The sequence below is a fragment of the Marmota marmota genome, unplaced genomic scaffold, assembly GCF_001458135.2.
Source record: "Marmota marmota marmota unplaced genomic scaffold, marMar, whole genome shotgun sequence".
In the NCBI taxonomy this organism is placed as follows: Eukaryota; Metazoa; Chordata; class Mammalia; order Rodentia; family Sciuridae; genus Marmota; species Marmota marmota.
This window is the reverse complement of record NW_026000174.1, coordinates 24951282-24965250: the sequence shown is the minus strand read 5'-3', so window position 1 is coordinate 24965250 and position 13969 is coordinate 24951282. Positions and strand designations below refer to the sequence as shown.

General features: G+C 32.3%; 1 protein-coding gene across 5 annotated transcripts in view; it reads right to left on the bottom strand.

Moving 5' to 3' along the window:
* Positions 1-13969, bottom strand: part of Usp47 (ubiquitin specific peptidase 47) — a 105867-nt gene that overhangs the window by 36801 nt on the left and 55097 nt on the right. For all 5 annotated transcript variants that reach the window (XM_015477634.2, XM_015477633.2, XM_048788343.1 and 2 more), the window contains 3 exons: positions 3132-3227; positions 2894-3046; positions 162-329 (listed from right to left, as the gene is read on the bottom strand). In XM_015477634.2, the coding sequence (XP_015333120.1) occupies positions 162-329; positions 2894-3046; positions 3132-3227 (417 nt within the window). The remainder of the gene's footprint in view (positions 1-161; positions 330-2893; positions 3047-3131; positions 3228-13969) is intronic.

The window sequence follows — 13969 nt, the reverse complement described above, 5'->3', positions numbered from 1 at the left end:
ACAGCTACACAATTATAAAGAAACTCAGAGATTATCTTCTCTTTTAAATAAAAAACAAGGGGCTGAAGTGTAGCTCCATATTAGAGCACCTGACCAGCAGGCATAAGGCCCTGGTTCAATCCCCAGAACCAAAAGCAAAACCCACAAACTATGAAAGGTACCTTTTCAAGTCCAGGTTTTGAAATCTTTTCAGTTCCACTATTGCTCTCAAGGCAGATTCCTTCATCAACACCATCATCATTGGAGAAATCATTGCTCATCTGATCACTATGACAACTACCTTCATTTTCTGCTCCACTATCAGTGCAACTTTCAGTCTGAGGAGATTTCTTAATAAAACAAAATTATCTTAAAATTATAAGCCAAATAAAGGAAAATATATTCATCAAAACTTTTTACCTACATTCTAATGTTTTCACATAATTTAACATATTCTTAATAATAAAAGTATGTAAGTAAATTTCTCTTAAGTAAAATTAAACAAGTAAAAAGGGTACTTTAATAGCATTTCTATCTTAAAATTTGAATGACAAATTAGTGATTCAGAATTCTATTAAACCCCATTTATGTTTATCATTGCATAGTATAAAATTATCAATTCTTTCAGCACAATTCATAAAAGCAGAGAAACTAAGCTCCAAACTGAGCTCCTTCTGTTTTCAAATCCCAGGAGACTATCTTCTCTTTTTTTGAACAAAAAGTCCAATTCAGTTTATCACTGTTAGGTATTATAGATAATTAGAAAAATAAGACATCATATCTATCCTCAGAATTTTCTATTCTGATGAACAACAGGCAGAAATAACTATTTTATGTTTTATGGTTTAAAAAAAAATCACATTCACACAAATTCAACTGAATAATTCTTAGAAATTCCCAAACAACCCTTTTCTTTAATATTTTATGGACATACCAAATGTTTTTATTTCAATAGTTTGAGAATTCTCTAAGATACAAACTCTTGGTATGTATAAGGCATTGCACAGAAGTTCTAGAATCAACTAAGCAATAAGTAACAAACTTTTCCCCCATGAATGTTGTAGGAACTGCATCTAGTATGCAGTCTGTTTCCCTCATGAAAGTCTGGTTAAAAGAAAAATGGTAGTGAAAACCAATTTCAGAACTTTAAGTCAAAAGAGATCATTTCTGAAACTACCCCAATTAAGCCAAAATATCTCTTCTCTCGAGAACTCTACCTAGAACTTCTTGTAAGAACCTACCAAACTTTATATCTAGGTTAAAAGAAATACATTAAGTACAGTTAAAACATGGATCTAATACACATCTATATTTAAGTAAAAATTCTACAAAGATTATATCTCCTTTGAAAAATTAGCATATTTCTTGTAGCTATTCTAATTAAAAAGTGTTGGAGACACTATTTTAAATTAAGCCTTTAAAAAGTTATCTGGCCAATTACCATTTAGTAAACACCTACTTCATCTAAGGCATCATCACACAATAGCTATTAAAAAAAATTATTATCCTTCAGATTAGGAAAATGAGGCTCAGAAAAGTTATGTCAATTATCCAAGGTCAAGAAGCTGGCAAGAAGCAAGACAAGGATTTGAACTGACATCTACTCTGGTTTTTTTGGTGGTATTGGGGATTGAACCCAGGGCCTTGCACATGATAGGCAAGCACTCTACACTGATCTACATCTTCAGCCCTTTTTAAGTTTTACTTTGAGACAGTGTCTCAGTAAGTTGTCCAAGCTTAAAATTCTCCTGCCTCAGTCTCCTCCTAAGTAGCTAGGATTATACACTTTGAACTGACATCCAGTTAAACCCCCAAACATGTGCTCTTCTATACAATACTGCCTCCTGGTGCTTAAGAGTACTAAATAAAACTTGATAAATGTTTAAAATTATTTTTGAGCTCCTAGGAAAAGGCATTTTTATAAATATTGCAATCAATTTAAATCAGAAAAAAATGTTTCATGGTAGTTTTGAAAACAGAAAAAAGATTTATCACTATAACCACTATGCTAAATGATCACACATATTTCACAAAATACAATCAGAAGAGTTTTGAAAAGAATAGAGTGGGATATTATATATCTTTTACTAAATAACGCTAGAGAATTCTGGGAGGTCAATGAGTAGAAAGAAACTGATGATCATTTCATGTGTATGATAAAGTCCCATGATCAACCTATTTAAGTAAAGTTTTTAAAAAAAAACTAATTAAAAAAGAAAAATAGGGGCTGGGGATGTGGCTCAAGCGGTAGCGCGCTCGCCTGGCATGCGTGCGGCCCGGGTTCGATCCTCAGCACCACATACAAACAAAGATGTTTTGTCCACCGAAAACTAAAAAATAAATATTAAAAAATTCTCTCTCTCTTAAAAAAAAAAAGAAAAATAGAACACTTTGCATTTCATATTCTTTTTAACCTAATTAACTTAAGAGCTAGAAAACCTTAAGTGACAATAACTCAGATACTCCTTTTAATACAAGAAATTAAATTCATGCCACTTAAGTTTCTTTATTCATTCATTCATATATATTTGTTCCATGTTTAGTATATATCAGAAACAAAAAGCCCACTGGCAGATTAGTTTCAATAACTAAGAAATTATGAAATGATTACTTACAATCAAGAAAAAATTCCAGAGGTGAAATTCTTATTGTCTTTTCAAAGAGTTATCATAAATTACTTTGACAAACAAGAATATCTGATACGTAGTTTTTGGTGGTCAGGGAAAGTTTATACAAAAGTAAACTGTTTTTTTTATAAAAGTTTACATTAGAAAATAAGAAAAGCTTTTATCAAGGTGACTATCTAAATGGCATCTACTCTTAATTTACTTCAAACAGCTCTTTCAAAAGCATGTGTAACTAAAGTGGATTTATGAGAAATATTTTAAAAAAAGGAAATATAATAAATATTTACCTCATCTTCAACATCAATAAATGTACTCATATCTAACTCCTCAGGAAATGTCATCCGATCATTTAATTTAATCCTATGCATGGTTGTATAATCAAAATCAAATCTTTTCAACTGTAAGGTCAGAAGATAAGGGAAATGCAAAAACCGAAGGCCCTAAAAAGAAACAAAAAGGAGGGACTCTATTGGATATTGAATATTATCTCAAGTAATTAAGAACTAATCTCTATGTGGCATTTACCTTTCGAGCATCACACTTCTTCTTACAACGTTCACAAAAATACTGATTTGGGCCATCCAGGATCTCTGGCTGAATAAATGCATGCAATGCTTCTTCCTGGTTAGAAAAAAATATAATTATTTTATAATTACTTATAATGTAAACAAAAATTCCTAAATATAAAAACTCTGGAATTATCAAAATAGTTGATAAGTAGAATGACTGGAAAATTAGGACTACAAATTATATCAAGGGAAAAAAGTTTTCAATAGGAAAATAATGTATCACTATAAAACTTAAATTTAAAAATAGTATTTCCTTTTGCACAAAACTTATTTTTCTTCGTACTGCATATCAGTCATTTCTACCTATTTTTTTAGTGACTGTACATTGTGGTATTTGGCTAAATAACCTAAAACAAAATCTTGATCTTTACATTAAAAAGTAATTCTATACTTCTTAGAAATGTAATCTTATAATAGAACTTTTTAAAATTGTACAGTAAATAACATTGTCCTCTGAAAAATTCACACCATCCAAATGCTTAAAAATCATATAATCATCCGTAAATAAGAGAGTCAGGATCAAAAATTAATTTCCTATTGCACTAGGTATAAAGATTGAAAACCATGGTGAAGTCTCACTGCATGTGAGATACTGTATTGGAAAAGGTATAAAAGTTCCCGAATTTTTCACCCAGTAGAACCATGTGATTTTTTTTCTTCTCTGTAACAAACAGAAGCAAGAAACTCACTATAAATACTACTGAATAATCAAGAGACATAAAATCATTTTTTAATCACTGGCTTTTCATGATTAAAAACTTAGTCAATATAGCATATGAAGATTGGGTACATAATCTCAAATCTCATTTGATGTTCTCTTTCCTTCACCTATATTTATTACGTATGAAGAAAAAAAAAGAATCATTATGACAAAGTATCTTTAAAACGTCTTTCTGTTAACACAGAACAAGTTGTTCCTCAAAAATAAATAAAGGAGCTTAATCTAGTAACACAGATTTAGTTGCAAATTAGCCAGCAAGACTTATCAAACTACTATCCACATATTATTTGACGTACGTCACTTTGGAACAAGATAAAAATATGAAAAAATATCCAAAGGCTTTTAAATTCATCCCATCTTTTATATTATTCTCATACCAGAAGGAAGCATTAAGAAGGGGGAAAAAAACAAATAGTAGGGTTTTTCCACATGTCCAAGCATTTTACCAGAAGTCATATGAAGGGATATACTTAGAAAACAATTTTTTTCACTGTCTCTAAAGCATATTTTAAGAATGCAGATAGGTAAATGCTGCAAATACCTAACAGAGGAAAAAATAGCTTTCAAAGACATCACACTTAAGGTTAAAATGGACTGATGCCAAATTAGCCAGGCTTTTTAAACACAAGTAATTTGAACTGGTAAAACATGTCTAAAAAAAAGGGGCAGGGAGGGGGGAATTTGAGAAAGTTATGTTACTTAAATTCTACTTTTCTAAACTAATGTGTGTACTGGTCCCTGGTTTATGGTTCATAGATAGGGAGAGAGTAGAGAACACTCAAATATTCTACTCAAACTCATCAACTTTTTAAAAATTTTGTTGCCTTTGCCTCATTCCCCTTCCAACCCAGCATTATTATGTATTTTTTTCTGAACCATTTCAGAATTTTACCTCGATACTTCAGTGATTTTTTTTACATAAATAGTAGTTATCAAACTTAAGGATATTTAATAATGACAATGTACTTTTGTCAGTCTATTTTCCAATTCTACCAATCACCCTACCAATGCCCTTCTCCCCATTTAGTACAGAATCTCATCCAGGGTCACAGACTACCTGTCTCTTCAGATTTAATATGAAACAGTTCCAAAGCCTACTTTTTTTCATGACACTGATATTTTTTGAAGAACAGAGACCAGTTATTTTACAAAACATTCTACAGTTTGGGTTTGCCTGATGTTATTCACTTCAGATTAATTTTATACATTCCTTGCCAGATTACTACTACAAGGGTTAAACTTTGCACCTTTTATTTTAGGCATTCAGAAGACTTTTTGCCTAAACCAAATTTTAATCATGTCTGCTTGAAAATTTTAATAACCAATTTAAGCCCATTCATATTGATTCGACTATGTCTGGTTTTATCTCAGTCATTATTATATAATTATTACATGTATATTTCCTATGTCCCTTTCTTTTTTTTTTAACATTTTCTTTGGAATTTAGCAAGGTTAGGGATTTTGCTCTAGTAGTTACTTTTGCCTTTATACTTTTGTTAATGCTCTTAAGTCCTTTTGTTCCTCTATTAGTCTTAATCTTAAACTTTTTTCCTGGTCTGCCAGTTTTAAGTATCCTTTGTCTTTATCCACATAAATGTGTGAACTTATTCTAGTTTTACTTTCTCCCCTTTCTAAATGTGATATTCTTTATAGTTTGTTCAACTATATATGACATTCCATATTTCTCTTCTATCTATGTCCCCACCCTTGTTTTATTTAGTCTTAATTTTACAATTCAGTGTATTGAGTACTAACAGTTCTTTTGCTGAAGTTTTCCCACTGATCTTTTGGCTGGATTAGGCTCATCTGCTAATAAACGCAATGGCTCATGAATACAATATCCAATCAGTTCTAGAATGTTCAAATTCACTTTTTTCTTACCATCATAACTGAAGAAAACCTCAGCTTGATATCAAATCCTTGGCTTATACTTTGAGTTTCTTGATATTGCTACTCTATTGCTATGATTTACCTTCAGAAGTATAATGATAACCCAAATTATCAATTAAAAAGTTACTGCGTCTCAGATTTCATTGTTCTAGGTCAATTTTTCCAGGTACACGGTGGGTCCTTTTAAAGATGTAGTTAATATATTCCTCATTCCCAGAAAGTTTTTTTGAATCATAATTTAACCATTACTTCTGTTGCAAGATTTTTCTTTTTCACACAATTCCATTAACTGGAGCTCCTTTGCTGATCTTCTCGTTTACTTTTTCCTGAGATCTTTTTTTGCTTCTTCATCTCATTTTCATTGGATGTCCTTCAGATTTTCACTCTTGATTATTTTGTAATTTATTCCTCCTTTTAAGACAGTTTTCTTTTCTTCAATTTCTTTCCTGAGTTTGATATACTCTTGCTGCATTTCTTCCTTTTTTTCACTCATTTCTTCCCTTGAATACCAAGTTTTGGTTTGCTAGTTTGTGAAGAGCTATGGTTTGAATATGGTTTGTTCCCTCTAAGACTCATGCTGACATTTAATCTCCATTTTGAGGTATGAAGAAGGAAGCTCAATTACCTATGGTGTTATAAGGTGGGGATTTTGGAAGGTGATCAGGTTTAGGTAGGGTCATCAGGGTGGAGCTCCATGACTGAATACTGAGGCTTCTTAAAAGAAAGACCAGCAGTGCTTCTTGTTGTGCACCATGTAATGCCCCATACTGCCTGGGAACTCTGCCAGCAAGGCCATCACTTGATGCAACCCCTCACCCTGAACCAGAAGTGAGCCAAAATAAACCTCTAGTCTTGGTAACTTACCCTGTCTGTGGAGCTGTTATTAGCAACACAAAATGTACTGAGACAGAATACTCAGAGTATTGAGTTACAGCATTCTAATTCTATGTTATTTTCCTGAAGTTAGGTTTTTTGTTTTGTTTTTTGGTGAGTGTGTGGGTACTGAGAATTGAACCCAGGGGCTCCACTGAACTACTTCACCAGTCCTTTTTAAGACGGGATCTCACTAAATTGCTAAGGCTGTGTAGCTGGACACAAGCCTTTATTTTATTTGTCTGTTTTTAATGTGGTGCTGAGAATCGAAGCCAGGGCCTCGCATGTATAATCCTTCTGCCTCAGCCTCTCTAGTTGCTGGGATTACAGGTGTGCTTCACTGTGCCTAGGTGTAATACTTTTCTCTATGTTGCTTAGTTCCAGTTGCTAATGTTTTGGTAAGAATTTTCTTATATGCATGAAAAATTCTCTCTCTCTCACACACACACACTCACACACAGACACACACACACAGAGTCTTTGGCTTAGTATTAGGATAACAGCAGCTTCATAAAACAAATTGAGAAGGATTCTGACCTTTCTATTTTTGAAAGAGATTGGTAAAACTGGTATTCAGTGTTCTTAAAATGTGTGGTACAAATATCCAGTGAAATAATCCAGATTTGTAGACTTCCTTTTCAAGCGATTTCTAATTATGAATTTAATTTGCTTAATATTTATGGGGGTATTCAAATTATCTAATTCATATTGGTTAAGTTACAGCTTGTGCTTCTGAAGGTATTAGTTCATTTTAGCTAATAAAGTAGGCTGTCAAATTTCTGTGTGCAGAGTTGTTCATTATACTACTCCCTTTTTATATCACTTTGGTATCTACAAGATCTGCAGTGATATATCCTTTTCATTTCCCAAACTGGAAATTTCATTTCTCTGCTACAGGTTTTAAAACTTACTGAATTTTTCAAAGAATCAGTTCTTATTAATTTTCTATACTATTTCCCATTTTAAATGTCACTGATTTCAACTACTTTCTTTTTTTGTCATTCCCTCTAGTGTTTTGAAATTTTTTTGGCTCTTCTTTTCCTGAGTTAGGTGAACTCTTAAGATTACTGACTTCAAACTTTTCCACTTTTAAAATTAAACTTTCAATACTATAAATTTTCCAACACTGATTTAGCTGCCTGAAATTTGGTATCTTTTCATATTCATTTAGTTCAAAGTATTTTTTTTTATATTTTCCTTTAGGCTCTTTGACCCATGGATTATTTAGAAGTATGTTGATTAGCCTTCACATTTTGGTGATGTCTGTGTTTTCTGTTAGTGATGTCTATTCTGATACCATTGTGGTTGGAAATCATGTACACTATGATTTTCTTTTAAATTTGTTGAGGTTTGTTTTATGGCCCAGAGTAGATCTCTCTTTCAAGGCACTTGAATGTATACTCTTCTCACTGGATAGAGCATTTTTAAAATGTCAACTAGATCCTGTTGGATAATGGTGGTATTGAGTTCTTCAGTAACTGCTATTTCTGTTTAGTCATCCTATCAATCAACTGGTAAGAGTGGGTAGTAAAGTCTGCAACTGTAATTGTAGGTTTATCTATTTCTCTTTTCAGTTCTGGCAGTTTTTGCCTCACATACTTTGTAGCTCTGTCACCTGGTTTATACAAACTTAGAATTGTTGTCTTGATGGGCTTTTTTAAAAATATTTATTTTTAGTTGTAGTTGGACACAAACCTTTATTTTATTTGTCTGTTTTTAATGTGGTGCTGAGAATCGAACCCAGGGCCTCGCACGTGCTAGGCAAGTGCTCTACCGCTAACCCATAACCGGAGCCGGGTAGACTGACTTTTTAAAACAAGATACAATGCCCCCGACTATAGTAATTTTCTTTTCTTTAAAATCTACTTTATCTGATACCAGTATAGCTATTCCTGATTTCTTCTGATTAATATTTGCATGTTGTATCACTTTTCATCCTTTTACTTTCTGCCTTTACCAAATATATTTAAAAGGCATTTCTTGTACATAGCCTATTACTGTGTCACTTTTTTAATGTATGTTGCTCATCTCTGCCTTTCAGTTGGTATATTTACACCATCTATGTGTGCCATTTTGGTTTTTGTTTCATGGTTATTATTATATACTTTCTTCTGTCATCCCAAGGGCTACCTGAACATTTTTTAAAATTATGCTTTGATTTATTTATACAGAAAATTTACAGTGGTTTTGAGCAGACCTCTTTTTCAGTGATTGCTGTAATTATTAATATTTTGTGTGTATTTAAGAAAAATCTGACTAGTCAGTTGGTGCCATTCTTTTTTCAGTTTAAGTGTAGAAATGTTACCTCCCTTTATGTCTTTAGACCCTACCTAATTTACGATAAACTTGTCTTAAACATTTCACTACACACATTGAGAATCATATCAGATAGTATCGGAATTTTGGACTAATCAAACCTAATTTGGAAAACTCAGTAAGGGAAGAAACCTCCAATATTTATTCACATTTTTGCATACCTTGTTCATTCTTCCTTCCTGATGTTCCAAGACGTCTTCCTCTTATAATTTCCTTTCTATTTAGAGACCTGTCTAAGCCATTTTTCTTTTTCAAGAACATGTCTGCCGCTAACAAACTCTCCCAGTTCCCCTCATCTGAGAATGTCTTCATTCTTCAAGAATATTTTCACTGGATATAATACTTCGGCTGACAGTTCTTTTCTTCTGACACTTGAAAAAATGTGCCCCTTCCTTCTGGCCTCCATAGTTTTTGATGAAAATGTGCTTATGAGAAATCAGAGAGCTTTCCATCTATAAGAAAGGCATGTTTTCTCTCTTGCTAGTTTTCAGACATTTTCTTTAAGTTTCCAGAAGACTGCAACAGCTGAACTTAATGTGGAGTTCTTTTGGTTTATACTGTTTGGGGTTCATTAGCTCCTTGGATCTAAAGGTCTGCGCCATTTGCCAAATTCAGGAAGTTTTTGGCCACTATTTCTTTGAGTACTTTTTTCCTCTCCTCCCAGTACTCCAATGCCACAAGTTTAACTTTTTGTTATAGTCCCAAAGGTCCCCGAAAACTTTCCAGATTATTCTATTCTATCTTTCTGCTGTTTAGACTGGCTAATAGCAATTGTTCTACCTTCAAGTTCACTGATTTTCTTTTACTGTCTCCTAGCTGTTGAAGCTATCCATTGAGTTTTTTAGTTCTAATTCCATTTCTTGGTATCTGTTATTTTTTCCCTGAGAATTCCTATTTTCTCATTTGTTTCAAGCGGGGTTGAAATTGTTCACTGAAATATTCCTATGGTGATTGCTTAAAAATGTTTCTCGGACACTTCTAATATCACTGTCATTTCAGAGACGTGATTTTTGCTTTTAATTTGAACTAAGATTTCTTACTATACAATTTTCAAAAACTAAAATATGGATGTTTTGGTATTCAGTATGAGATTTTGGACCATATTAAATCTTTTAGTTTAGCTGTTTGCCTTTGACACTGCTTCAGCTGTGTCAAAAAGGCCCCTACCTCATTATTCCTAAATGGGATTAGAAATCTTGGTTTTCTACTCAGCAGGGGCTCCTCATTACTGCTGGGCAGGAGTGTCTTATTAATGCTTCCCTTATTGTCTCCACTGGCTCTACAAAGTTGGAGGAGGCTTACAACATTATCCTAGAAGGGAGTGAAAATCCTAATTCTCCATTTGGCCTTCTCTTGCAGCATTCTCCTGGGGAAGGGAAAGAGCAACTCTTCAATACTCAAGTACGGATAGGAGGCCAAGGAGGTCTAATACTATTCTTATATGAGATAAAAATCCTGATTTCCTAGTCAGCATTCTCTTGACACCTCCAAAGTGGGGCCGGGGTTGGGCGGAGTGGTGGATGAGGGTGGTCAAGGAGACTTCTTATAATGTTCTAAGGTTAATTATAAAGTCTAGGATCTCCATTTAAGGGGTATTAGTTGAAGTGAGATCACAGTTTTTCTTTGGTGTGTGGCTAAAGGACAGTGATTAACATCTAAAAGTTTTCTGACTTGCCAGCTGCAATTTTTCCTGGTCCTTTGGCCAGAGAGTGCAGAATATTTTAGTCTGCGCTCATTGCTGTTTCCAGGTTGCAAACTTCTTCAGCTCCAAGTCAGGGATACATTAGGCAAAAAGAAAACCCAGGGAACTCACCACCATATTATTCCTTGGGTGCTGAGGTCCCTAGTCTGTATGCCTTCTCTCCACCTTTCAGAGTCTTCTTCTATTTATGTTATATATAATGTTCAAGGTTTTCAGTTGTTTTAGTGGGAGGAATAGAGCAATGTATATATCTACTCCATCTGAAAGCAGAAATCCCCACTTTGAAAACTGGTTCCCACTATATCCAACCACACAAATTCCTGGAAAAATGAGGGTAGAATCTGTGGAAGAGATTTTTCTTTATGTGATATTTACATATTTGGAAAATTTGGACCACTCCTTCATCCAAATGAGTTGTATCCAGTTCAAATCATCTGTTAAATCAGGGCAGGACTTGTGACATAAACTTCTATAAACTAAATACTTAAAATGCTTGGGATTTCATAAATACTAATTTAACAATTTTCCATTCAAACTATAACAAAATCAAACCTTAAGCAATGTTTGCTTAAGAAATAAAAATCTTTTTATATTATCTGATCTCTCCAAGGACACTATATAGAAATACATAAGCTTAACTCAGTTTCAGACTTTTGAACACATATCATCATTTAAAAAAATGCCTAAAATAGGTTCTGCTAAGAGTAGACACTAAATAAATATGGACATGACAAAATATAACCATATAAAAGACAGTGTCCAAAATTTTACAGTTAAAGGGAGAAGAACTTCCTGGGATAATGTCAAATATATGAGGTTATATCATTTATAAAATACGCTTCTTTAATTAACCAACAAAAATTCCATTTCTAATTTCTATGTGTCACTAGAATGTATTTAGAATTATATTCTTATAATACATTCTCAAATATTCTTGGCAATAAGCAGATTCAAAGTTACTTTGATTACACAAAAGGTTCCAATTACCTAAAAAAACATTAAGAATATAATTTTCTTAAAGCACTAATGCAAATAATTCTTTAGCTGTTACTAATTTTTTAGGATTAATAAGATATGTAAAATAGGAGACTACAACTATAGTTATATTTTATACACATATATATATTTTATATACATATATATAGTTATATTTTTATACACATATTTTAGAACTCTTGCTCCCCCCACCAATATCCCAAGGACATAAATGTTAACAAAGAAGAGATATTTCTTAAATCACTTAATGCAAAGCTTCTATGAAGTGTTACTCAGAATCATAATGTGCCCTGAGACAGATGTCCCTCAGAGAAAGAAAATGCTATGTTAAACATATAAGAACAAATTTCTCTATTACAGGGATCATTGGGACATTTAAAATAACATGTGAGTGTGATCTTCCAAAAGAGGATTATAGTTATAGTGTTACAAATTTATTTTATCAAAGTAGTCTTTCCAGGAAGATCTATTAAGTCTTGTTAGAAATTAGTGCTGAAGAGAGCTCAATCGAAAAAACACAGAATGGTAGAAAAGCCCTTAAATATGTATTCCCTACTTGGCTACATAAAATGAAGATCAGAAATTTAATAAATATCAGTTTCAATAATTAAAAAAAAACAACTGAATAAAAAATAATATGACCTTTTTTTAAATTGTAAGAGACTCCTAGCATTCATTATAAAATCATCTCATGCTGAAAATTTAAAACAATGATTATAGATGTAAAATGATAAATTGGCTGAGTGCTAATTTCATTTGTATTTTAATCTTAAATATTATCCAAGTTAATTCATTGAGCATGAAGATATATAACTACAGATATTAGATATTTCAGACTGCAGCTAAAAATAAACACTTTAATTTTTAATGTAAGCTATTTAATTGTCTGAAATTAAATACCAGGTTAATTAGACTTTACACACATAGCCAAAATATTTTGGCTCACTGAACAGAACATAAAATAAACTGAGCATCATAATCACCAACACTGTATGTGCATGTATATACTAGTGAATGTGTGTATATATCCGGTAAGATAGAAATATTAGAATTCACTAATAAAGGTAGAAAAATAAGTTTTAAGAATTCAACTAAAATTTAGGCCAAATTTAGGAGCCTGAATTAGCAATTTTATAATGGTTCTTTTACGTAGGTTTTTTTCAATCTATAAATCAAATTCTTTTTAAAACACAGAATTTACAAAATACACAATGGCAAACAGTGATATAAAATTAATTTACATGTTGTATGATATTTGTGATTGGAGAAGTATAGCTTATAGGTTTTAAATCCAAAAGTAATGAGAAATCACTTACCTCTAACTAAATTTCTCTGAAGGTAGTATCCTCCTTAGAACCCCTATCTTGGGTAGTTTCACCTGCTGTAATTTCCCTCAAGAGATTGCAGCAAAGTCTAAGAAGTATTAAGTTCCCTTCTGCAAGTCCTATTAGTGCATGTTTGTTATAAACCTGTTCACATACTGCTTCATAGCTGTAACTTTCAATTCCCACTGAACCACCACCACCACCACCACCCATAACACTGGTGAAGGATACTGCCTTGGCAAATTTCATTTAGAATTCTGATACTGTTCACTTCTCCTAAAGTATCCTCCAAATTACTTCATTGCTGTGTCTATAATACACTCAACACAGTGGAGGCAAATCAGCAGGTAAATAATGACTAAGTTAAGTAATTATATTTGCTGAATGCTCAAATATAAAATCCCAACATAATAGCACCAAAAAACCTATATTTCTCAATATTCAATTAATGTATAAAAAATTAAACTGAAAAAATCTTTCATAAAAAAATACCTTAATAGAGAAGGTAGAAAAAAATAGTTGCCATCACTGGGGACTGACTACCAAATACTTCCCTAGTATATTTTGTCAGAGAAATGCCAATACTTAAAAATTAGTTAAAAAATCAGTAATTAAAAGACAAACATTAATAATTTTTTTGGTGGTTTTTTTTAGTACATTTCTACTTCAAACTGCCAAAATATAGTTCAAAAAAAATAATCAATAAGACAAAATGAAAATGGAAAACAAAACTAGCTATCCAAATCAAGGCCAATTTAATAAACTATAATGGTAATTTACAAAGGGTACTACTAAACATTTAACAAAAATTTTTGTTTTAAGTATTCAGGAAGCAGACTGTGAGAAGTTTTGGCAATAAGGAGACTTATCTCACACTATCAAGAAAAGATCTTTTACTTAGATACTGATTTTGAATTCCCATTGACTGATTCTAAAAATTCTTATTATTTCCCAATAGCTATTATAAAAGG